This window comes from Marmota marmota, unplaced genomic scaffold, assembly GCF_001458135.2.
Source record: "Marmota marmota marmota unplaced genomic scaffold, marMar, whole genome shotgun sequence".
Classification (NCBI taxonomy): domain Eukaryota; kingdom Metazoa; phylum Chordata; class Mammalia; order Rodentia; family Sciuridae; genus Marmota; species Marmota marmota.
In genome coordinates, this window is record NW_026000153.1 from 6,107,491 (window position 1) to 6,131,824 (window position 24,334).

Sequence of the window (24,334 nt, forward strand, 5' to 3'; positions counted from 1 at the left end):
GCGGAACCCCTTCAGCTCTCAGAGTTACATTCTTCAGGCTCATCTTGATTTCTGCATCATGTGCCTTTAGCCAGTTTGTCCACAGAGGCCCTCCTCACAATTGGCTGCTGCATTTGGTGTCCTGGTGACAGGGTACTTCTTTGACCAGGCTCAATGTGCTGTAGTACCAGAAGTCACTCATTCTCCTCTTTATCTTTGGAGACCTTAGGTTTGGCTTCTAGATCCCACTCTTGTGGGACTGCTTCAGAAGGAGTCCTGGATAAGGCTGCTCAAGGTCAGAAGTAATGACCACAGCATGGAGAAGGGTTCAACTGCCCCAGGCCAAAGGCCAAAAAGTCCTACCATCCACACTCTTTTTACCCATTCTCTCCTTCTGTGGCAGTTCCCTCCTTTTGGTATCCCTCAATAGAATGCATGTTTTGAGTTTCTATCATGTATCCAATGCTTTATTGTGCACCTACTATGCCATAGAATACAGCAGTCAGGGCCATTCCTGGTTTTCCATTTGTGCCCAGCTGAAGGGGACAAGTGAGGACTACACTCAGCCCTGGTCTTCCCTCACCAGGCCATGTACTGTGGCTTGGGGTTGTGTCTCCAGAGGGAGCCTCTTCTTCACAGACAGGCACTGTGCAATTGCAAAACCATCTGTCTAAGAAGGACACCTTGTTCTAAACTCACCAAAGGTATCTATTAAGCTCAAGATGACCCGGATAGCCAAGAGAAAGAAAAATGAGATGCTTGGTTTCACAGTGTGGTCTGTCCAGTATAGAGAGGTAACATGAAAAAAGAAATGGATGAGCACAGAGAGTGATAGGGCTCTTCAAAAAATTGAAGAGTCTCTGAGAAAGAGGAAACTGGTCTCTGAGGAGACCTATCTGAAGAGCCAGGACATGTAAGCTGACATTTGGTTGATAAAGGAGCTACCCATGTGTCAGCCAAAGGGAAAAGACTGCACAAGACCTCTAAGTCTGAAATGATCTCGATGCAAAGGATCAAAGGAAGGCCAAAGTGGTTGAGGTAGACAAATGGGGTGACCAGGGAAAGATAGCCAGGTGCCAGATCGAGCAGGGCTTCCTAAGCCCCCCACACCTATACTGCCTGCATGTTTATCGTGGTAACACCTAAGGCCTGGATCCATGTTTATTCAGTAAATACCTCTTGAGTGGGAGCATCTCACCAAGCCTCAGTGTACAGAATACTGACCCAGGATAGAAGCTCTGTGTGGCCCCAGTGCCCTCTAGTGACCACAAACTCCAGCCCAAGGCACTTGGTGGCTTCATCATCTTCAGATAATCTCTGCATAGCCTTGTCCCTTGAACTCAGCCTGAGGGGCTAGCAAATTCCACCAAGTTTCTGAAATTTGTCTCATTAATTATTCTCTGCAAGTTGGACTCAATTACAAACATCTCTGTTACTGGATCCAGAGTCACGTGCACCTCAGGCCTTTATCCCTTACCCAAGAAACATTTCCAATGAGAATGATACACAGATGTCTAATTTCCCAGGGGAACATGGGAAACTGATACAGGGGATAAGCAAGAATAAGGAAGCTCTCCAACTGCCTCATGTCTCAGTGTTCTGCAGTGGTGAGGATAATCTCTAGATAATCTTGCAACTTGGGTCAGGCACCAAGTGACTGCAGTGACCTGGCAAGACCGTAGCCACGGGCTGCATACTTTGAAGGCTTCTGATGGTTGGGGACAATGTGTGCTGCAGACATATTGCAGCGTGTGCACAGACACAACACCCCACTCCTGCTGTTGTTATTTGCTTTCATTTGGATCCTAACCCATTCTGGGCCCATTATGCTAATCACCCAACAAATTCTGAGCTGTCATCTCATTGTGAGGCTGTGCCATGCCTGATTGAAAAACCTGTTTTCACCCAACTTCCTTGGAACAAGCCCACTGCAACCCATTTGCAAATGTGTGCATCAATAAATCAAAAGCGATGGCAGGGACTTGGTTTTTCTGGGAAAGTAGATGACAAAGGACAGACCTAGTCCTTCCATCATCTATTTCCCAAAGGATCCCCCTGCCCCCAACACATTATGTGCAGCTTTAGCAGAAATATTCTAAGGAATATGTCATCTCCAAGTTGGAAGATCCTTCTCTGTAGCCACGCACCCTCCTCTGCTCCTCTGGTTTCCGAAAGCCCCTGCGTGTGTTTTTCCACTACCCTAGTCATCCTCCACTGAGCCAGGTGAAGGCAGCTGGCAGTCCTTGATGTTTACATGTATTTCCACTCCAGTTGTCACCTACCCAAGTGAAGCACATGGGTTCTTTGATTTTTCTTCATTAATCAGTCCCCAAATTCCTTTACACTTGCTCCTCAGGGGATTCCATCAAATCAATATATTTCTGGAGTTCAAATTGCCTGGAAGAGGATTGCCTTCCAGCTACAGCCCCCCAAACATGTGATTCCTGTATTCTTCCTTCACCTCCAGGCCATATGTTTCTACAAGTTCATTCCCAGGATTGTGTAGGGCCTCCATTTGCGACCCTGCAAATGCACACTTATTCTCATCTCTAAACCTTCTCATTGAATCTTAGAGGCTTCACGAGTTAAGATGTATATCAATAGCAGGCAGTGTTGGCAAGTCTGTGTGACACAGGTATTCTTACACACACTGACACAATTTTTTTTAAAACATTTAACAAAAGGTTTTAAATATACAGACCCTTCGCTTATTTGAATTCAACTTCCTTGAAACTAGACTACACATAACAACATTGTAGCACTGCTTAAAGTAGCAAAAAGTTGAAGAGTCTAAATGTCTATCAGCTGGAAGTTATTACATAAATAAATGGATTAAGTTTTGGTAAACTCATACTCACGGAAGACCAAGCTTCAGTTAAACAAATGAGCAAATACAAACATAGATCTGTGTGTGCTGACGTAGACAGATGCCTAACAAATATCATTAAATTAAACCAGATGCAGTGGCAGCACATACCTGTAATCCCTGTGGCTCAGGAGGCTGAGGCAGGAGGATCACGAGTTCAAAAGCCAGCTTCAGAAAAAGCGAGGTGCTAAGCAATTTAGATCCTGTCTCTAAATAAAATACAAAATAGGGATGGGGATGTGGCTCAGTGGCTGAGTGTCCCTGAGTTCAATCCCTGGTAGCCCTTCTCCCCACTGCCTGCTGTTGATATATATGTTGAACCATCAAATTCACAAAGCTAATTGCAGAACCATATATGGGTATGAGACCATTTTTGTAAATTTTTATTCCAGCTACATCACAGAGCAGAATCTGCAAGAATTCACTTAACTCTCTTAATGGTCCTTTTTTCAGAGGCAGGAAACTTCCTCCAATATATTTTTAAATTATTGAACTTTTCTTGTTTTCAATGATAAGTGGGTATTACTCATGGTTAGTCAAAACCAGAATGGTGAGATCTTTTTTGGCCATGCTCTTGATCATGTAAGATGCTTTTTCATGGCTTATGCTCTTCATTGCCCCCTTGTCCCCTCAGGGTGCCTCACTCACACAGAGCTTTCTATGGATGAATCCCCAAATTCCTTGTGGTCCCCCCAAGACCAGAACGGTAGCACCAGCTTTCCAAGGATTAGTAACTTTAGCACAGAAAGTTTTCTCAAGGTGGCTTTCAACTTTTAACCTGCACATTGGGTCCCTTTAACCTGTTTTCTTTTTATTTAACATATTCATATTATTTAGAGATTATTTCATCTGAGTAGTCTATTACCTGTTTTTGTAAACTTTGGATCATTTTCTAAGCATCTCTCCTTAGGATTGCTCCTTAGTGCTTATTTCTCAGTAATTTGTAGAGAGCCAAGGGTGTTGAGCATGGACTTTTGGTATAGAAGCATTTGTCTCTTTCCTTTAGTCTTCATCCTTCAGACTTCTTACACTAATGCACACATGCTGTGTATGTTAGTATAAGATTTGTGGGGGTCTCTTTTCACCTACTTTATTTTCAAGGTGTGATTTATTTAGAGGATGAGTTTTTTAAAAAAGCTACCACCTAGCACTTTTGCAAATTTATTTCTTATTCTTTTTTATTTTTATATGAGCAGTATGTTCAGAAAATTATAAAAGGCAGAAAGCAATAGAAAAAAAATAAAATTCAGCCATATTTTCACTTTGGGATATAACAACTTTTAATAATTGAGCTTATAGCCTTCTGAGTAATTTCTATGTATGTAAATATTTCCATTTTCTTAAAAATGGGATCATGTTTAGAAAGTTGATTTGTAACCTGATTCGTTTAGCTCTTGACAATGTGGCATAAATATTTTCCTATGGTTAAAGAGAGACTATGATAATAGCAAGCATTGAGTATATTGTATTTCAGGCATCAGACTGAGAATTTTATTTTTATCTCACAATTTATCTTATGTACATCCTTCAGTTACTTTTTCATTGTACTCTTTGTATGCAATGAATTCTCTCTCTCTCTCTCTCTCTCTCTCTCTCTCTCTCCCTCCCTCCCTCCCTCCCTGTAAGTGTCTTCTCTTTTAACTTTCTCCTGCACATGACTATTATGAAGTGTATTTGTTACTTTCTCTTTACAGACTAAGCATTTTATGTCTATCAACCCATACAGTCTTCACAATGCTGTATGTTGGATGGTATTATTACTCTCATTTTTTAGATTAAAAAAACTTAGACAAGAAAGATTTTAGATAACTTGCCTGTGGTCACACAGCTAGTAAGTGGCAGAGCTGGGTTTTGAACCTTGGCAGTCTGACTCTTGACCACAGAACTATGGTCCAAACCATCATTTCCATGGCAACATATGCAATAACTATTTGATCTCGACTTACTGCACATTTAGGTTTACTACTATACATAGAGCAGCTAGTTCGTTATTTATCTGTGTGTATGTGTTTAGTTACTACCTAAGGCTAGATTCCCATGAATAAAATGTCTGAGTCGAAGGTCAACATATATTTTTTAAAGGTTAGATCCACATTAATCAGTGTTTTTAAGCAATATGTATATTCTAAACCCCTCTTGTCCCTGAGATCCTTAGGCTTTTCTAAAAATGTATTACTGTCTTCTAAGTTCAATGATAGATCTTTATTTATTTATTTTTGGATTCGGGCCTTCTTTATCTACTTCCTCTACCTTTTGCTTTTTGCCCATCTCTCCAAAAATGTTTAGTAAAATCATACATTTTTAAAAACCACCTCATTTATGTCCTGGGTGCTCGCAGCAGCTCGTGTCTCCTGGACTTTATTACATAGAAGGACAGAGACAGATCAAATCGTGTCCCACCACTTGACCTAATGGCAATTTTTCATAACACCAATTTTCTTTCTTTTCTCTATTTCATTTTTCTTTCAAGCTTCACAAGAACCGAAGTAATAAATCTGTTATATGATAATTTTGTTTTTGTGATTTCAATATATGTAAATGAGGGGGGCTGCCTGGCAGGAATGACTGATGTGTCCACGGCCTGGAAGACAAAGCTCCCACCTCTGCCTCTAACTTGCTCATGACCTTGAAGAAGCCCCTCAATCTTTCTGTGTTTCCTCTTCCTCATTTGCCAAATGATGAAGGTCAACTAAATGGCCTTGAAAACCCATTCCTGTTTTTTTAATAAAAAGAGTGTCAGGCTATTCAAGAGTGAGGCAGATCACTGAAGAGTGTTGTATGAAGTCAGAGCAAATAGTGTGTGTCTGGGGGACAGTGCTAGAAGCAGCTAAAGATTTGTTTCAACATATTAAAAAATATTTTGTGCTCTGTCACTTGACCAAGCCTCCTATCAGTGCGCTATAGTGGTTTGTGAAACGTGTCTCTAAGGCCAAGGTAATTATAGTTGTTCCACTGGAGCATGACAAATGGCCTCTCAATTTGAATTCTTTTATGGCAAAGAAAAACCTTCCATGACAACAGCACTGGAACTTAATTACAGGCTCCAGATCTGGGGGCAAGAATGGAGACAGTCATTGGCTCCGTGGAGGGAGCGAAAACAAGATCAGGGCAAGGGACGGCCCAGGAGTGGTGCACGTTTGTGGGGCTTCCTTCAGAACTTGCTGTGTGCTAGGCAGACATATGCAGTCTCTCTGAATTCCCACAATGCCCCAGGAGGGAGGTTAGGACTTGAACCCCGACAGTTCATTCTTTTATAGAACCCATTTTAATTTTAGTTTTTAAGACTTGTTTTATGCCAGCTACTCTTCTAAGGGCTGGAATGCAAAAGTGAATGAGACAAAATTCCTGCTTTTATGGAGTTTGACAAACAGTGGAGTGAAACCAGTCCCAACAAATCAACAAATCAATAAATAATTTCAGATGGTAATAAACATTATGAAGAAAAATAATCTGTGTGTTAGGAGAGGGACTGGGGGTGGGGGGGAAGGCCACTCTGCGAGGTTGGCAGGGAAAGCCCCTGGGAGGTGATATTTGAGCTGAGCCCTATGCGGCAGAGCAAGTGAGCCATGCCAAGATCTATTGCAGGGTTTTTACAAGGAGAGTCCACAAGAGCAAAGGCTGGAGACTTGAAAGAGCTTGGCTTGCTCTAGGAACTGAGAGGAAGCCAGCAGGATTGGATGAGAAGTAGAAAGGAGAATGTCTGCATGCAGCAGAGTCAGAGACATGGGCCGCTGCAGATGACTCTGTGCCTTAGGCCACAGGAGGGCGCTCAATTTTACTGTAGCACAGAGGGACAATATGGAGGGGTGGATTTTGTGCAAGGGAGGGTTCTAATTTCCAGTTTCTGTAGGTGCTCTCTTCACCTCCACGTTGTGTTACCAATAGGGAGCAGCTGGAAAGGGGAGGGTGATTTATGGAACATTCAGGGCAGCCTCTATCAAATTTAGGTTAGGGCCCAAACATTTCCATTGAAACCCAATCCTAGGTTTTTCTCAGAACAATAAGACTGAAATGGAAAGTGAGAGGTCATTTATTTAAACTTCTGGCTTTAGGTAAGAAAACCTCAGCAGATCCAAGCTGAGCAGCTGGACTATATTCAAAGATCTGCATAAAGGGGACTGACTACCTCCTCTGTCTTAGGGATGCCTCCCAATATGTAGAGAGTGGTGCTTAGGTCATGAACAGTCCTGACCATTTTGGAGTCTGTGGGTTGTACTTGCCTCATAGAATAAATGTCCTCTGAAATGACAAGACATTATAGTTTGGGGTAGATGGATAAACATTTCTGTGCAATGTGTCCATGTGGTGTGTGTTTATCTTTATCTTTGAAAAAATGTTTTCAAAGATGTCATCCACACTTAACACACAGGGTCTGGCTTTTCTGGTAAGGTAACATGGGATAGATGATTCTAGAACTTTATTATAAGTTTAGCAAATTGATTTCTTTTATTAAAATAGTTTTAAAAAAATCACTCATATTAGCCCATTAAAATTGGTTTGTTACATATGGGATGAAATTAATTGATCATTTAAATTACAAGCTCACTATTATAAGATAATTTGACAAAAGTATTAAGAGTGAGCACCTATATTTATTTAGCAATCTGAGTCTGAACAGCATAAGCCATTATCAGTGTGCTGTATTTGTGTGTGTGGCTACGCAGCTGATTATTCATATGTGGGTTCCTGACCCTACATGGGTAGCAACAGACTCATTTATATGAATTGACCTTTGCAGGCATTGAGTTGAGTGCTGTGATATGATGGGCCCAGAGAGCAAGATATTCATTGTAAAATAATATAAGCTACACAAGTGTAACTAAGTGGGATTTGGGAAAAGTTACCACTTTTGTGTTAGTTTTCTTTCTCAAATAGGAATATGCTCTCAAGCCATTTGCTTGCCTGAGGTTAAGTAGGACAAGGAGCCAAGGTTGGGGACCCTGTAGGGACAGGCTGTGGGTTTCCTGGGAGTGGAGGATAACACAAGTTGAATTAGAGAACTCTTCATGTGCCCCGCAGATCTATGCCTTGTGATTTGGGGCAAAGAATTCTCTCCCCTGGCTATCAGGCTGGAGTATATTTTACAAGTCTTCATAGCTGTGAGCCAAGAGGACTCTATAATCACCGCATCAGAATAATAAGCTCAGCTGTCAGCACAGGGTTGTTGAGTCGACTGAACAAGCAGATTTTTCTCCCATTGTCTGTTTTCTGGAGTAATGAATACCAATTTCATCCTCTCCATTTTGCTGTAACTCTTTTGCTCTGACACTTCTGATTGCTGAGAGGTTTCTGAAAATTTTCTAAGTCACACATTGGAGTTAATTCAAGGAGATAATGCAATTCCAATTGGATCATCAGTGTTCTGCTGTCAGACCCAGGATTTTTAGGAGCTCAGTGAGTTGGGTTGTTCAACTTTCCACATTTAATATTCCATACTTGCCACTTTGCATCTTGCCCTCAAATCTTAATAAATGGGCTAAAGGTCTGATTGGAAACTGTGAGGTAAATTATATGTTTATTATGCCAAGTTGAGTAAATAGTGTTTGAAAGGATTACTAGAGGGTACAATCAAGTTAATTGCTTTAAAAATATTTTTTGATTTACTGGGCTCTATGAAAATTGTTAGGCAATTGATGCTGTCACAGTAAGAGATCTGAAGAAAGTGGTGTTGGGTCTGCAAGGTTGCCATGCACGTTCCCTTCCTCGTGCCTGGAACTGTCCCCTAAATTAGTGGAAAGTCCCCTGGGACTGGATGGCAAGTACTGCTGACAGTTACCCCTCCAGAGAAGACACTTGTTGACAGTTTGATGTGCAGACCTGCAGAGTGATTTCTTTCTTTTTTTTTTTTTCCCTAGATGCTGAAGAATACCAGCCTCCAATATGGAAATCATACTGTGAGTACCTGAAATGCAAGCCTCCTCAGAAATCTAGCCAGCCTGCCTTCTCGAAGGCTAGTGTTATGGAACACACGCAGTCCCACACCACAGCACCAAAACCTGAAAGCCTCCTTTTTCCACCAAGGAAAGAAATAACTCAGCACCCCGCCCACAACCTCCAAGACTGGAATTGTAGAGAATATACTGTGGGTTGCAGAGTCTCTACAACCTCCAAGACCCACTTCAGGAATGCTTTTGGAAGGGAGGTGTACCTTCTGACTTTCAATATGGGGCTTTGTTTTTATTTTTTGCACATTTGGTCATCAAAGGTAAAATGTGTTGACTTCCATAAATTATGCTCTTGGCCATAATTCAACCTATAGTATCATATGCAGTTATCTGCTAAAAAATTAACAGCAAATAATAATGTTTGGTCGCTAAGGATGACTCCTTAGGAATAGAGGTCATATCTGAGTATCAGTGGCCCAGTCAGCTCCCCTCATGAAGACAACAATGGTCATCACTTCAAACTCATGTTCTCTTTTCTTGGTATCATCTTCCTGACTCAGTAATTCTCCAGAGAGAGAAGGAGGAGTGTGGTGGGTTGGAAACCAACCATACTGGGGCCAGAGGAGGCAGGTTCTCATTCGGCTCTACTAGGTACCAGTAAAAATAATATAAAGTATTATAATATAAATATTAAAATAATATGCTGTAAAAATAATTATTAATATGGTTACTGATGTTGCTGTTATTGCTAATGTCCATTGAGAACCTGCCTTGTGCTAGCCACGGTACTAAGCGACTGAACCTTAGATTCTTATTACAGCCCTAATTGATGGGTACTATTATTATCTCCATCTCATATATAAGAAAAACCACAGCTCAGAGAGGCTAAGTAACTGTGCAGAAGTTTCACAAAAAATGGTGAACTGTTATCCAGAGTGGGACCCAGAAACAAGCCTGACCCACAGCCAGAAAGTCTCCAAGACTTTTTTCTATGTATTTATATATGCATGTGTACATATACATATATGCACATTTATCATCCATATAAATATAGACAGATATAGATGTGTGTTGCATAATGACACTTCAGTTAACAGTGGACTGTACACAGGATAGTATATACTCTACAACCCAGGCGTGTAGTGGCCATACCAAGTGGGTTTATGGGGATGTTCTCTGTGATGTCTGCATATCATTGAATTCACTTGGCAATGCATAGCTCCTGTCTATACCCCTCATTAAGTGATGTGTGACTGTATGTATATTATAAATACATATGCACAAGCACACACCTGTAGATTACTTGTTACAAAAGCAACACAAAGCTGCAAAGAAGATAAAACATTAGAGAAATAAAGAATAAAATTTTCCTGTAACCCACAAACCAGCCTCCAACTCATATTCCAATGCCCCTTCTCCCTTCCCCATGGATGGCCTCTATCAGTTTTCTAAGGCATTCCCTTCCCATTATTAAAAAAAAAAAAAAAAGCCTAGCACCAAGGCATCTATGGCTGGGACTTTGTTTGGCCCAAGTGGTGAATGCTGCTTTGTGTTCTTGAGCTTGCTTGTTTCAGCTTCTCAAATATCTTGTTTTTGTCTTCCCACGTCAGCACATACAGAAGCACCTCGATCTTTCTTTACTGCACGAGTCTGTTCTTCCATCTGTGAAATAAAGGGGCTGTGCTAGGTCTCTAAGGGCCCTTGCAATCCTGCGCTCTGCATTCCCATCTTCGATTTTAAATGACACTGCTAATGACTTAGTAATTGGATGTTTTTGTTTGTTTGTTTCCTAATGGAGTGTGAAGTGCTCTGACAGTAAATCAACAAAATACCTGTAGAGAGAGGTGCTGGGTGTTCCATGACTTGCCCGGCCTTGCACACAACCTTGCATACATTAACTACCCAATAAATATTTGTTGAGTAAATGCCACCATGGAGAGCTTTACTGAAGCGAAAAGATAGCATAGGCTCAAATTTATTTCGTCTTTTTCTAAGTGACCTTGGGCCACCTAATTTATCTCTTAAAAGCACTTTTATGTCCTAAGGAAGCTAGAAAGAACATTGCTAATTACGTGTCCACAACATCAATTTTACCCTTGGCCATTGGGTTTAAATTTGATTTTTGGATCTAAATTACATTTTTAAAATTTGTTCTAGAATCATAAAACTTTATTAGGAAAAAGGAATGGCTTAGGACATTTAACACAAACATAATGGCATATAAAAAGTTTCTCTTTACTTGACCCAGCTAACGGTCAGTCAGGCTCTTTTCAGAACCCCTAGTGATCTGCATCTCCAAAAATAAAGAGAGTGTCATTCACAGCACCAAAAATATACCAATCAATGCCCTACAGGACACCACTAAGAAAGAACTCTCTTTTGATTGTCCTGAATGCATGAATTCTTTGAGTTGGGATATTGGAGCACTTACAAAGGTATTTCATACTATTATTATCAGGTTCACAGTACGCCATCTCATTCCCAAGACCATCTCCCATTCATTTGTTTGTTCTTGCAGCAAACACTTTCTGAAGGCCAGAGGATAAATATTAGGAATCAACAATGAGTGAGGTACTTCTAAAAATCTAAATATGCTAAAACAATAGCATTTTTTCTGAAAGTCCAAAAAAGCTATCAGAACATTAAATTTGTTCCGTTTGAAATAACCTATCGGTAAATCCATTCAGAACCTCAGGAATCGCCTTTGCATTTCTCTTTGAAATGCTCAGAAATCATCCTTGAGAGATTAATTTTGATACTAATGCAAACTCATTAGTATCTAAACTAATGTTATATCTTTGCTCTCATTGATGATTACTGACTATAACTTTCATTTATTTGCTATTACATATTTATTGTGAAGCATTAATCCCAATTATGATAACATACTAAGAAAAATTGGTGTACTTCTAATGATTGAGTTTTAAAAGCTGTTTTTTAAATTGTAATGCCATTTGCAATGTTCTTGGCTCTAAGTTACACAATATCCCACTCAATCACATTGATTGACTTAAGCAAAAAATCCAGAGATAGTGGCTTCAGTCATAACTTGCTCCAGCAACTAAAATAACATTAACACAGTCCTTTATGTTATCTCTTCCTTCATTTGTTCCACTTTCCTATGTTTGGTACATTCTTAGCATGTTCTTCCCTTCTGATCCCCAGATAGCTACCAATAACCCTATTGCTTCCTCTTTCAAGAGCAGCTGGTAGTGAGACATTCTGCTTAATTAACACTTCAAGTAATATCTCAGAATTAAGTTTCAGCCTTGATAGACCTGGCTTACCTATTCCGGAGTCCATCACTGTGAATGGGGGAGTTGGGGTGTGCTAACTTTCCTAGATTGATCAGGACCCTCCCCTGGAACTCGGGGAAGAACCAATCCTATATAACACGATTGGAAAACTTGGAGTAATATTGGAAAGGGGAAGATGGACATGGATGCTGGGCAAGTAACCACAGATGTCACACTTTGAAGCTCAAAAGAGTAAGGAACTGGGCCGGGGTTGTGGCTCAGTGGCAGAGCACTTGCCAAGCATGTGTGAGGCACTGGGTTCGAGCCACAGAACCACATAAAAAAATAACAAATAAAATAAACTTATGAAAAAAGAGTAAGGAGCTGCAGAAATCAGTTCTCCCAAATTATATATTATGTTCATTAATTTATTCATTCATTCAACCAGTGCTTATTAAGTCTCTGCCTTAAGTCAGACTCTGGGGCCACAAGGGTACATAAGATGAACTCAAGGAGCTATGGTGTCATGTGGCCGCCCTAAGTTCCTGCCCTCTCTGTTGTCCTTTGCTTGGAAGCTAACACTATCATTTACTGAGCTATTTCCACAGAGTAATCTTACCCCAAAGAATCATGTCTTCAGCTAATCCTCAAATCTCAAGACCAAATCCCAGAATATTGAGAAAGTCACCCAGAAAAAGTTGGTTTGATGCCCTAAAAATAAATAGACAAAACACTACTTTTTAAGTTTGCTTAAAAATAACAATGAAACCACCTTCAAAATTTAAGCCAGAACTATATGAACTACACTACCCAAGCAGACAGGCTCAAAAGCCAGCCATCTTGGGTATACTCAGAAAGATTTTTTATTTGAAGATGCCAAATGCCAACTGGGCAGCAGGTGCTATGCCTGACTGACACTGTCCCATGAGACTGTCCCAGGCAGGAGGCCAAGCAGTTGCAGCTTGTGCCTGCGTTCCTAAATAGGAATTTGGAAGCTCGCAACCCTGAAGTGCACGCCCTGTATCAGGATCACCTGGGGGAAGTTTGCATTCATTATTTCTTGGTCCTGTCGCTGATGGTCGCATGGGAACAGTTGGGTGAGCTGCAATTGAGGGAACCCCACAGGTTTTTCTTATGCACATGTATGCCTGGTACTTTTGGGTTTGGTGCACTGCAAGCCTGATTATTGGTTTTGTCACAGTGCCACTGAACAAGAGAAGTAAATCCCACTGAGATGATATTTTTTATTTGAATATGCTGGAGGACAGAGTTGAAACAAGAGGACATGGAAAACACCGATAATTCCCTGCTTATATCCAGGAGTATTTTCCCTGAAAGTCTTAGAGGAAGGCATGGGCAATGAGCAGGGTGGGTCTGGCTCAGGGTCATGATCATGTGGCTGGACTCAGTTCTGTGATCCATGTTCCCCCTTTGGAAAGAAGTGGACTACGGGGACCATCCCTGAGGGCTCTCCTAGGAACTGATGGGTCTGGCTAGATATTGGCACTGCCCAGGCCATGAGCTTTTATAGGACTTCCACAGGAATAAGTTGATTCTGTTCCCAGGGGAAGAGAAGGGGTTAAGTTTTCTTACTGAAGAAAAAATAAAATATTGGGTTTCTAAATCTACATTACCTGTCTTGGGAATCTTGGGCTCTCCTCCACCTCCACATCTCCCAGTGACCACCACCCCTGCCAAACAGCTTTCTCCAGGGCTAAGAATTCTCTCCTGAGTGGTAGAGGGCCCAAGGCTAGGGAGTGCCTGGAATATATCTGGAACATTGCTGTAGAAGCAAATTCCATCATATCACCTCTCTGCTCATAGAACCACCTAGAAAGTGACATTCATTTTTGCATTTCGCTGTGAAATGTGTTTGTCACACAAAGAAAATTCAAGAAGTGACATTTTGGGGTTATGTGACATGTTTCAGTTATATTAAACATGCCTTGGAGAACTTTTTTTCACAGATGTTTGTTCTGGTATAGCTAATCCTGAAAATAATGGGCAGGCTCTCGTCTGAAGCTAAGATAGAAAATTGGGCTCTGTTTTTTTTTTTTTATTTGGTTTTCATTGCAGTTGGTTACCCTCTCATTATCTGTATAGACAGACACGTAACCCAGATGGAAAATAGGATTCTGTACCTATTTGCCAACTTTTGTTGCTTGAAACAGCATAGAGCAGATCTTACAGGTTCTCAGACCTTCTGACTAAGAAATAAGCAATAAACTAATAATGTCTGCTACTGAGGGATCCTGGCTTTAGGGGGTTGCTTAGGGATCTTCCCACTTCCTCTTCCAAGTCACCCCTGTCTGGTTCTGTTCTGGATTGAGCAATTGGTGAACTACTGCATTTCTCTTTGTTAAGGCTCAGGGGGTTCCTAGAGGACACCTATTCTGAGTATAGTGAGGCTCTCTGAGGGTAGGGTCTTTGTTCTGTCCACTGCAGTATCCTCAGGGCCTAGAAGAGTGCTGGGACTTAGGCTGTTGACATGAGAGAGGCACTGTCCAGAGATGGTCCAATGCATCCCTCATTTCTGTTATTGGCATCTCAGTCTCCCCCTTCCCTCCATTCAGTTTGTGGTCAAGTCCTTCTACCCTCCTGGGCAATCAACCCCTCTCTCGACTGCATTCCCACCAGTGTCACCTGAACTCATGCTTTCACGATCTCCCTTGTGTACACGAGAAGTACTGCTCTCTCTCTATTCCCTGTCTCCTGGTTCGCCCCACCCTCCCCCAATCAGAGAGGCAAAGGGCACTGGTCCCCTGCCCCTGGACATACATTCGAATCTCCTGAGGAGATTGAAAAAGAACAGAAATCAGGATCCTTGTCAGACTCGCAGAGTGTGCATCTCCAGGGATGGAGTCTGGGAACCTGTATTTCATGATGGCTTCATGGAGATCCTAATGCAAGCAGCCCAGGTGGGCCTGTCCGGCTGTAGGGAACTACCAGCTGAGGCTGAGAAATACAGACTTTGAGTTCTGGAAAACCAGGATTTGTATCTCAATTTTGACTTAATCCTATTATTTGTGTGATCTTGAGTGTCTTCAAAGTGGGCAGCACCTCCACTGCTGTATCAGTGAGGGAGAATAGTTATGTGGTAGCTTTGGGGGATGATTCAAGAGAAGATGCACATAAGATGTCTGGCACATAGTAGGTGCCCAGAAAAATGGCAGTTCCTAATCTTGCAAATGGCTCTATCTTTACTGTTATCCTAAAACAGATTAGTGATGTCACCTTCCTGCTAAAAACATGTCACTGCCTCCTCCTGCAGACAGAGAGCACTGAGCTCCTTAGCATAGTGTCCCTAGGCCAGCTCCACAGGGCCTTCTGCACACTGCACACCAGGCACAACTGCCACACTGGCCTCTGAATGACCAACTGGCACATCCTTTTCCTTCCCTGCTGATGCTCATCCTCCTGCCCCATAACCCTCTTTCTCTTTTACCTGCAAAGCCCCACTAATCCCTCCAGGGGAGCCCCATCCCTCTCCCCTCAGGAAGCCAGCCCCCGAGCAAACAGAACAGCTTCCTCCTTTCCTCCTCATTAAAGCTCAGGTCCCACCTTGATTTTGCTTCTCTAAGCACATCCCCCTCCTTGGGTCAGGCTCCTCGAAGGCACAGGCTGTAATTCATGGGCTATTGGAGTCCATTTCTTCACCAAATATTCATTAAGCACCTACTCTGTGCCCAGCTCTTTCATGGACACTGAGGATACTCAGTGGACAGAACAAGAATCCCCACCCTCAGAGGGCTTCATTATACTCAGGGGAGGTAGTGTAAGAACTAGAGAAGTAAAATATTTATATTTTATCTGTTAGCGGTGCTAATGGTGTTGAGCTCTGAGATATACCAAGAAGCAGAAGGGAGCAGAGTGGTGGGTGGAATTTTCTATAGACAAGTCAGGGAAGCCCTGCAAGCTGAGATTTAAGTAGAGACCCGAATGAAAGCAGTGAATGAGCCTTGTGGGTATCTTGAGAAAGAGCAACTCAGTCCAAGGGACAGCAAGAGCAAAGGCCCAGAGGCACAGGCACAATAAACCAAGGCCCGGGATCAAAAGGTTACATCTAGCCCAATGCCCTGGGACAAATGTTTAACTTCTCTGTTCTTATTTCCTTGTCTGAGAAATGAAAATGGTAATGATAGGAAGTTGGTTTTCTGTGGGAGAGAGAGAAAGAAAGAACTCAATAAAATATTGCTCCTGTCACATGGCAGGTACTTAGTATGCTGTCTCTTCTCTTCTCCTGCCTCTCCATTCATCCTCAGAGTCTACACATAATGCTGACTGTGGTGTCTGGCATATAGCAGATGCTCACATATTTGCTGTTATGAATTGCAAAGGAGTGCTAAGCTAAAACTGCTTCTCTCTTAAAACTGGTATACATCTTGGCCTCCTCCTTAAAAAACGGAGTTCACTGCCAGGCGCACGCCTATGTCCCAGCAGCCCAGGAGGCTAAGGCTGGAGGATCACAAATTCAAAGCCAGCCTCCGCAACTTAGACCCTGTTTCAAAATTTTTAAAAAATTCAATAGGGCTGGAGATGTGGCTCAGTGGTTCAGTGCTCCTGGTTTCAATCCCCGTTACCAAAAGAAAGAGAGAGAAGGATGGATGAGTCTCGCTGAATGTGGATTCTGCAGTCCATCTGGAGCCCAAACTCTGGGATTCTGGGAGATGGCCCCTGGGCTCCCATTAGACTTATGAACAGCAGCAGCCTACGCAGGAGCAGCTGGGCAGTGCTGACCCTGACTCAGGAGGGATACAGGGCTCCAGACAGCCACTTCTCTCTGTCGTTGGTCACCTTGTCCTCCGTCAGCTTCCTCCTCCACCAGCATGCTTCTCTGACCCTGCCTCCAGCAGCCTCTCCGCCTTGTTTTGAATAAGAAATACATACGTGTGGCTCAAAAGTCAAACAGTAGAACAATATGGACATTGGGGAATCTTTCTTCCACTTCTGCCTTTTTTTCTTTTCATCCCCTGATGGTAATTGCTTTTTTTTTTACTTCCTTGTTCCTCCCAGAGCTTATTTATGCAGATACAAGCAAAAATGAATACAAACCTATTATTTTACTCCCTTTCTTGAATGTATATATATATATAATACCTGGAGGTCGGGGTGGGTTTGTGTGTGTGTGCATGCCTGTAGGTATAGGTATACAATCATCCCTTGGTGTCCACGCAGGATGGGTTCTGGGACACCCTGCAGGTACCCAAATCCTCAAGTGCTCCAGTCCCTCACAACAAGTGGCATCGTATTTGCATATAACGATCAAAATCCTCTTTTACGTTTGAAATCATTTCTTGATTACTTATAATACTTCATACGATGTCAATTCTATGTAAACAATTGTGACACTGCTTTGTTTAGGAAATAATGGCAAGAAAAAAAATCATACATACTCAGCACAGATGCATTTTTTTCTCCCAAATATCTTCAATTGGTGGTTAGTTGAATCCTCATACGTGGAACACATGGATTCAGAGAACCGACTGTATACCTTTACCTTGACATTTTCACTCACAAAGAACATCCTGAATATCACCCAGGTCAGCGTATCAAGAGTCTCCCCAGTCCTTACTACCCCGGCACGGCGTCCAGTGGGAGATACACCATTGCTCACTTAAGTATTCCATTCTAAGGGGCCTTGGTGACCACAACCTTGAACAGGTGGTATCATGCCAGGTCTGTATTTTGCCCTGTTCCATAAGACTATTTCTAATTTCTGAATCTCCCTCCAAAGCTGGTAGGATTCTTAAAAATAGGGCATATTGTTTTCTCTTTAATTATATTCAAAGCACTTCAAAAAATACTGAAGTTACTAAACCAAGCACAAATAAACATGATCCCTTTCCTCATTTCAGGACTTACAACATGGAAGGAGAAACAGAATTTTTTTTTTTTTTTAGAAATCACACCAATAAGTACAGAATGGTGATGAGATAAGTGACATAGAGAAAAATACAGGAAATTATAAGAGCATAGAATAGGGAGATGGTTTTGGATCTGGGGTGAGGGGTTTCAAGAGGGACTCCTCCACAAAGATGATATTTGAACTCAAGTCGTGATGATGAGGGACAGATAACTAAAGGTAGAAAGGGAGGAAAAGAGAATACTGTAGACAAAAAGTATAGCACGTACAAAGGATCTGAGGTTGGTGCATGTGCATTTAGGAATGGAGAGGACACTAAATGTGGCTGAGCAGAGAGCATGATACATGGTGAGATTGTAGAAGTGGTCAGAGGCAAGATCATTTATGTGGGAGACTTTGGTCATGTCCAAGAGCAATGGGAGGTCATAAAGCTTTTGAGCAGGGAGGGCCATGATTTGATGGACATTGTCCAATAGTTATTCTGGCCATCAGGGAGAGAGCAGGCTGGAGGGAGTTAGAGTCTAGATCCTGGAGTAGGGTGTAGGAGATATTGATGGACACAAGTGAACAGAGCTGAGACACTTTGACAAAGCATATTGACCATTTGTCATTGGTGAAAAACAGGCCACATAAAGTGCCATGGATGGTTTTGAGGATGCTGGTGGAGAAATCACATGGATGGTTATGCTTTCGCTAATGCCAGGATTTTGGAAGAGACCTAGATTTCAAGGGAAATATCATGAGTCCAATGTTTGATGAGTTGAACTTGAGATCCTTTTTGATTTCTTTTTAATAATTGTTATGTCTTATTCATGCATTATATTTATACATAAAAGTGTGGTTCAATGTGATATATTCAAACATGCACATAACAGATTTCACGCCATTTCAGTCCCCAGTACCTCCCCGTCCCCTCCCTCCCCCTGACGCCCTTCCTCTATTCTACTGGTTACCCTTCTATTTATTTTTTAATTGGTGCATTATAATCATATATAAAGTGGGATTCATTGTGTTATATTCTTTTTTATTTTTTGAATAAATACTTTTTGAGATCCTTTTAAGAAACGCAAGAGGAATCTCTAAGAGAGGCTCCATATTCAGCTTGACACTTAGAGGAGTGTTCTGAGCAAACAGGGGAGCCTTTTGCATGTAGGTGAAAAGTGAAATGTAGATGTAGAGGAGATTCCTTGGGCAGAGGGAAGAGAATAAGACCTGAGGAGGGTCTGAGAGAGACTTTGGGGATCTCCCTTGATAATGGGTTAGCAGAAGAGGAATCAGCCACAGGTATAAGAGAGGAAAAAACAGAAGAGGAAAATCGTCCAGGCTATGCTGTAGAAGCCAACAGAAAATCACAACACAGCTGAATAATTAGTGCCCACAGGTTGATGATCTCATGTGCAAAACAGTGCATCATTCCTGCACCCGGTCCCACTTCCCATAGAGTGGTCTACTTGGACCTGTGGGCTTTTTTTTTTTTTTTTTTTTTTTTTGAGACTGGGAAGAGCAGCGCATCAGTGTCTGGCCAGAGCCTTTGTGCTGCATTTTATTTTATTTTTTTAATTAGTTACACATACAGTATAATGATCTTGACATATCATACATTTGAATCAGATAGGGGAGATAGGTGTTTAGAGGCCACCTTTTTATTTGTCTGTCATTTTGGTGACCTTCTCAAAAGGCTATGTTGAACTCTGCTTTCCTTTCAGATGTGGGTACAATTGTCCTTCTATGTCATGTGCACCATCATTAGTTTGGACAATCTACACTTAGAAATGGACACATTACAACATCCAAAAGAGTGTTAGATTGTTTCTCTTCTGTGCTAAGGCTGGGTTGTCTGCACTTAATTAGGTAATAAAACAAAACAACCCCATGTTGAGCTGAAGGCATCAGGGAGCCATAATACAAATATAGTCTAGCATTTTTAAAAAATTTTTTTAGACATTGATGGACCTTTATTTTGTTCACTTTTTTATATGCAGTGCGAGAATCAAACCCTGTGCCTCACACATGCTAGGCAAGTTCTCTACCACTGAGCCACAAACCCAGCTCCCAGTCTAGAATTTTAAACCTATATTCATATGACTGTCTGCCCTTCAATTAAAAAAAATTTAGGCCTAACAATAAATCAGACATTTGTGCTTATCCCAGTTTCTACAAAGGCTTTCCATGATCTAGTTTTTAACTTTTCAAGGATTCATTCTATAAAATTAATTCTTGCCTCTTCAAGTTTCTGAAGATAAGATCATCATGGTGGTTTTCAACCTCAGATTTCATGGAACTAGAATCAAAGGTACCAGCTTTGATAGGGTAGCTTTTCTCTCTAGGAGAAGTGATCAGGGTTGAGGATGTATCGCAGTGGTAGAGCACTTGTCTAGCATCTGCAAGGCCCTGAGCTCCAGCCTCAGCACCATAGAAATAGAAAGAGACAAGGAAGAATAGAAAACGAACTGATCAGCAGGAAAACCATTCATTGTATTCTGAAAAAAATCACAAATAATAGATAAGTTGTATTATATATAATTACTGGCTTTTCTCCATGCCCAAGCCTGAAAGTTTGTCATTGAAGCAGGTTAGAAGAGAGTTACTACTATTTAAGGTTTGAAAGGGCCCAGGGAAGAGGGGTGCTGGTAGAAGGGAGGTGGTCAGATGGCTGGGAATCCTTGGTGGTAGGCAGACACAAAGGTAGGGACAGGAGGATGACTTGGTGCCGCTTATTCACTCGGAACCAGTCGTCTTTGCACATAACTGTAACATTTCAGAAAATGGCACTCGTAATGCCGGTTCTTTCCCTGCAGTGTCAAGAGGCATTGGCATTTACATTCAGGAATCCTATTACATGATCTTACTACTCAAGTACTCACAAGTAGAATTTCATCTCTAAAATAGTCAAAAGAATTTTAGCTGTATCTAGCCTTCCAAGAAAGCCATAAAATGAACAATGCCAGTAACAATTATGAAATTAAATTGGCCTTATAAGAATAAAAAAATCAATTTTGCCAGTTTACATTCACAGTGACTCATTTCCATATAAATGACCTGATTTTATCCAGTCTAAAAAATGTGTCTATATATATTTTTTTTTTTTTACAGTTCTGGAGAAGAACTAGGTAAAAATATTTGAAGGCATGTTGGTATGTTTTGTTGATTTCTAATCACAATTATCTTTCTTTTCCCTTTTTTTTGGCAGTGTATCAGTTACAGCAAGAGGCTCCTCGTCCCAAGAGGATCATTTGTCCTCGGGAGGTCAGTGCACGGCTATTTCCAATACACCTTGTTAAATATGATGAATTGTCAGCACTGAGTTAGTACTGGAGGGATTTCAGGTTTCCTGGGAGTTGATTTCTATTAGTGTTTGTTAACATGTCACCAAATTTAACATCTTCACAATCTATATTTTGAAATCAGGCATTATTATAAAAGTACTTACAAACTCATTTAAATCAGAAGCCGTACATTTTTAACCATGGCAGAGGTAAATCAAGCATCCTTTGTAATTCCCTCAGAATGTATATTCTGTTTTATTATTATTATTATTACTGTAGTTTGGATTTCTTAGCACTTCTTAAATGTTGAAATGTTTCCAGCAGAGCACATACAAAGAATAAGAAATATTTGAGTTCTCTGGGCACTCATATTTAGCAAGTTTTATTATTTGTCATATTTAGTTGACATTTTTAAAATGATAAGGCCTTACATGAAAAGGGGCCATATTTTTAATCTTGGCGATTGCTTAAAAAATATATGGACTCTATTTATAAACAAGAGAATTAAAATAAATTAAAAAAAAACTTTAAAAAAGATGTTAATATACTGTTTCTAAGTGTTCATAATCAAAAAGGTAACAGTGTTAAGAAAATGCTCTGGACTCATCAACAGCCTAACTGGCTCACAGAAGTTTCCAAAGTTTTCCTTCACTAGTTAGTTTCCTAATCGCCTGAAGTACCAGGAGTGAGGCTGAAAGGCAGGACTGAGGCTCTATTTCCTATTTTTATCCTGACCAGTTTCTTCAATAGCCAAACTAATATCCTTCAAACCAAAGGCCCACGGGCCCTTGTTCAGTTTTATTATTCCTTTGATTAAGTATAAAGTTGCAGAGAGCCTTTAAAGTACCCTGTGTGCCCTGTCAGGGGGGAAGATTCCAGTTCAACACTCCTGAGACTCATCTGTGAACTTCAGTACTCTCCAGGTCTGGTTTTGAACCTGTTTCAAAGATCTGCATACATTCCTATCAATAACTTAAGAGCAGACATCACTCTTTAATATATTTTTCTACAAAAAAATTTTACTTCTTGTAGAAGAGCAATGAAATTCATCAAGTAAACTTGATTTTAGTGAAGAGTGGACTGGAGTTTCTCATCCCAGGAATTGTACTAGAGAGGAGAAAATATTGATGGTTATGAAAAAAATCCAGGATCAGTTCCAATGTATTTGGTAGTCTGACCTTGCCCTGTCACTAACTATACAGTCTACTGTCCTTTGAATTTGATAATAGTCAAATACAGGGAAAATAAGATAAATATCAATCTTCATATGAAATGTGCTAAGTAAGTGTGTTTTCAGTGAGACTCATTGTGAATGAGTGAGTCCCTAAGCTCTCCTCCAGTACTGCTCTTAGTGTTTCTCCATCAGAAAAATTACAACCACGTGCCGGGATATAGAGAGTTTAGGTATCTGAGGGAAAGAATATTTGTAAAATTCAAACACAACTGAGAACTCTGTCTAAGGGCATGAACAAAAATTCCCTGGGGAAGGCTGGGCACCAATGCTTGAGACCCTGGGCTTGTCAACAGTCACCCATTGGTTCATGTCATATGTTCTGGAAATGGATACAGAGATCTGGTTCATTTTAGCTTTGGTCTAGGTATTGGAAATACAGTTAAGAACTTGACTTTCAGCATTTTTAGTGTCATAAGAAAAGAGAACAGAATTACAATGTAACTCAGCACATTTTTAAAGTCTTGCCTCGTGTGGATGGCATGTGTGTGTGTGTATGTGAGAGAGAGAGAGGACTTTGTGGCCATGTCACTCTGCCTTTGAGTCAGGTGGAACATCAGCAGAGGAGACGGGCACATTCAGATTATCTTCAGAGCCACTCTTCCTAGGCTTCAAGTTTTACAAGTTGTCAGTGACAGTTTTACCTCCAAATACATCTCGAGTGTGCCTGCTCTCCAGGACCAGGAAGCCATATTCATTTCTTCCCTGAGTTGGTGCAGGTCGGCAACCTCCTGTGTGGTCTTCCAGCTTTGACTCTTGGCACCCTGACTTCAGCCAACACCCGCACACTCTCTCACACACTCACACACACACACACACACACTCACACATTCATCAACAGGAGCCCAAGTCATCGCTGTTACACATAAATAACACCCCTCAGCTGTTCTTCATGACTCTTAGTAGAAAGGCAAACTTCCAGGCTGAGCCTCACTGTGCCTGTTGCAGCAGTCACCTCGCTGAAGCGCTTCAGACATCCAGTGGCCCACAGGAGTTTCCCAAGCCCTCCTTTACCAATGAGTTTCCTAATCACCTGAGCACAGCCACCATGTCTCTACTGAATGGCCGACACCATAATGCTGTCATTAAAGGATATGGTACACGCGTGGCCTGTCTTTCCTTCTCATCTGTCTTTTAAACAAATCTTTCCACCTTTCTCAATTCAACTCCTTCATCAGGGATACCTGATTGATGCGTGGTCCATAGGTAGCTGGCCTTTAGAAATTCCATGTCCCATTTCTGACACAAACCCTCTTGTAAAATGGGTACTCGTCAGCTTGACTTCTTTGGAGGCAGCGTGGGGCCCAGCCAGCCAGCCAGGTGTCAGTCAAGGAAGGGTCAAGTGAGCTAGAGGAACAGGTGCAGCTGGGATGAGCCCCAGTCGAAGCAGCCACATGCACTTTGTCCTCCAGCGGAATGTGAACTGCAGGTAATTCCTGTCCCAACTCCTGGGCCTCCCAGGGGTTGGCCTCTGGGGAGCAGAGGCACTATTTCCTGTTGGATGCTGGGAAACTGTTGCTCCTGCTGGCGACGGGGTTGAGTCAAAGTCTCTGCCTGTACACAGCTGGCTGCTCAGGGACGTGCCTAATGAAGACAGAAAGCCTCCCCATTAGAGCATGTGGCCAGAGAGAGTGAAGCTTTACTAACGCATTTACATAAAGCCGTGAAGGCTATTTTGTTTGAACAATGAATATGGCTTTTTGATGTGTATTTTTCTAGTTCATCTGCCCTCTTAGCTATAGCTAGTTAAGAGTCCCCGTCCTTTTATACACAGCTCTCTGCCCTCCTCCAGAGTCACCAGCCCATCTCCCGCTGCCACCTCTTCCCTGGTCCTGGCTGGGCTGTTGCAGTATCCCCCATCCTCTGTTGTCTCTGTGGTGACTTCCATGGTCTGTGGGTCTCTCTCAGGGGAGGATCCTCCAGTTCACAAGATAAATGAGTGCCCAGTGAAGCCCGCAGTTGCAGAGGAGGAAACAGTGTCATTCCAGCTGCAGGCCAACCGCCTTGG

General features: G+C 41.7%; 1 protein-coding gene across 2 annotated transcripts in view; it reads left to right on the forward strand.

Moving 5' to 3' along the window:
• Chn2 (chimerin 2) overlaps positions 1–24,334 on the forward strand; it is a 301,879-nt gene that overhangs the window by 139,941 nt on the left and 137,604 nt on the right. For both annotated transcript variants that reach the window (XM_048786398.1, XM_015490179.2), the window contains 2 exons: positions 8,701–8,739; positions 21,020–21,075. In XM_048786398.1, the coding sequence (XP_048642355.1) occupies positions 8,701–8,739; positions 21,020–21,075 (95 nt within the window). The remainder of the gene's footprint in view (positions 1–8,700; positions 8,740–21,019; positions 21,076–24,334) is intronic.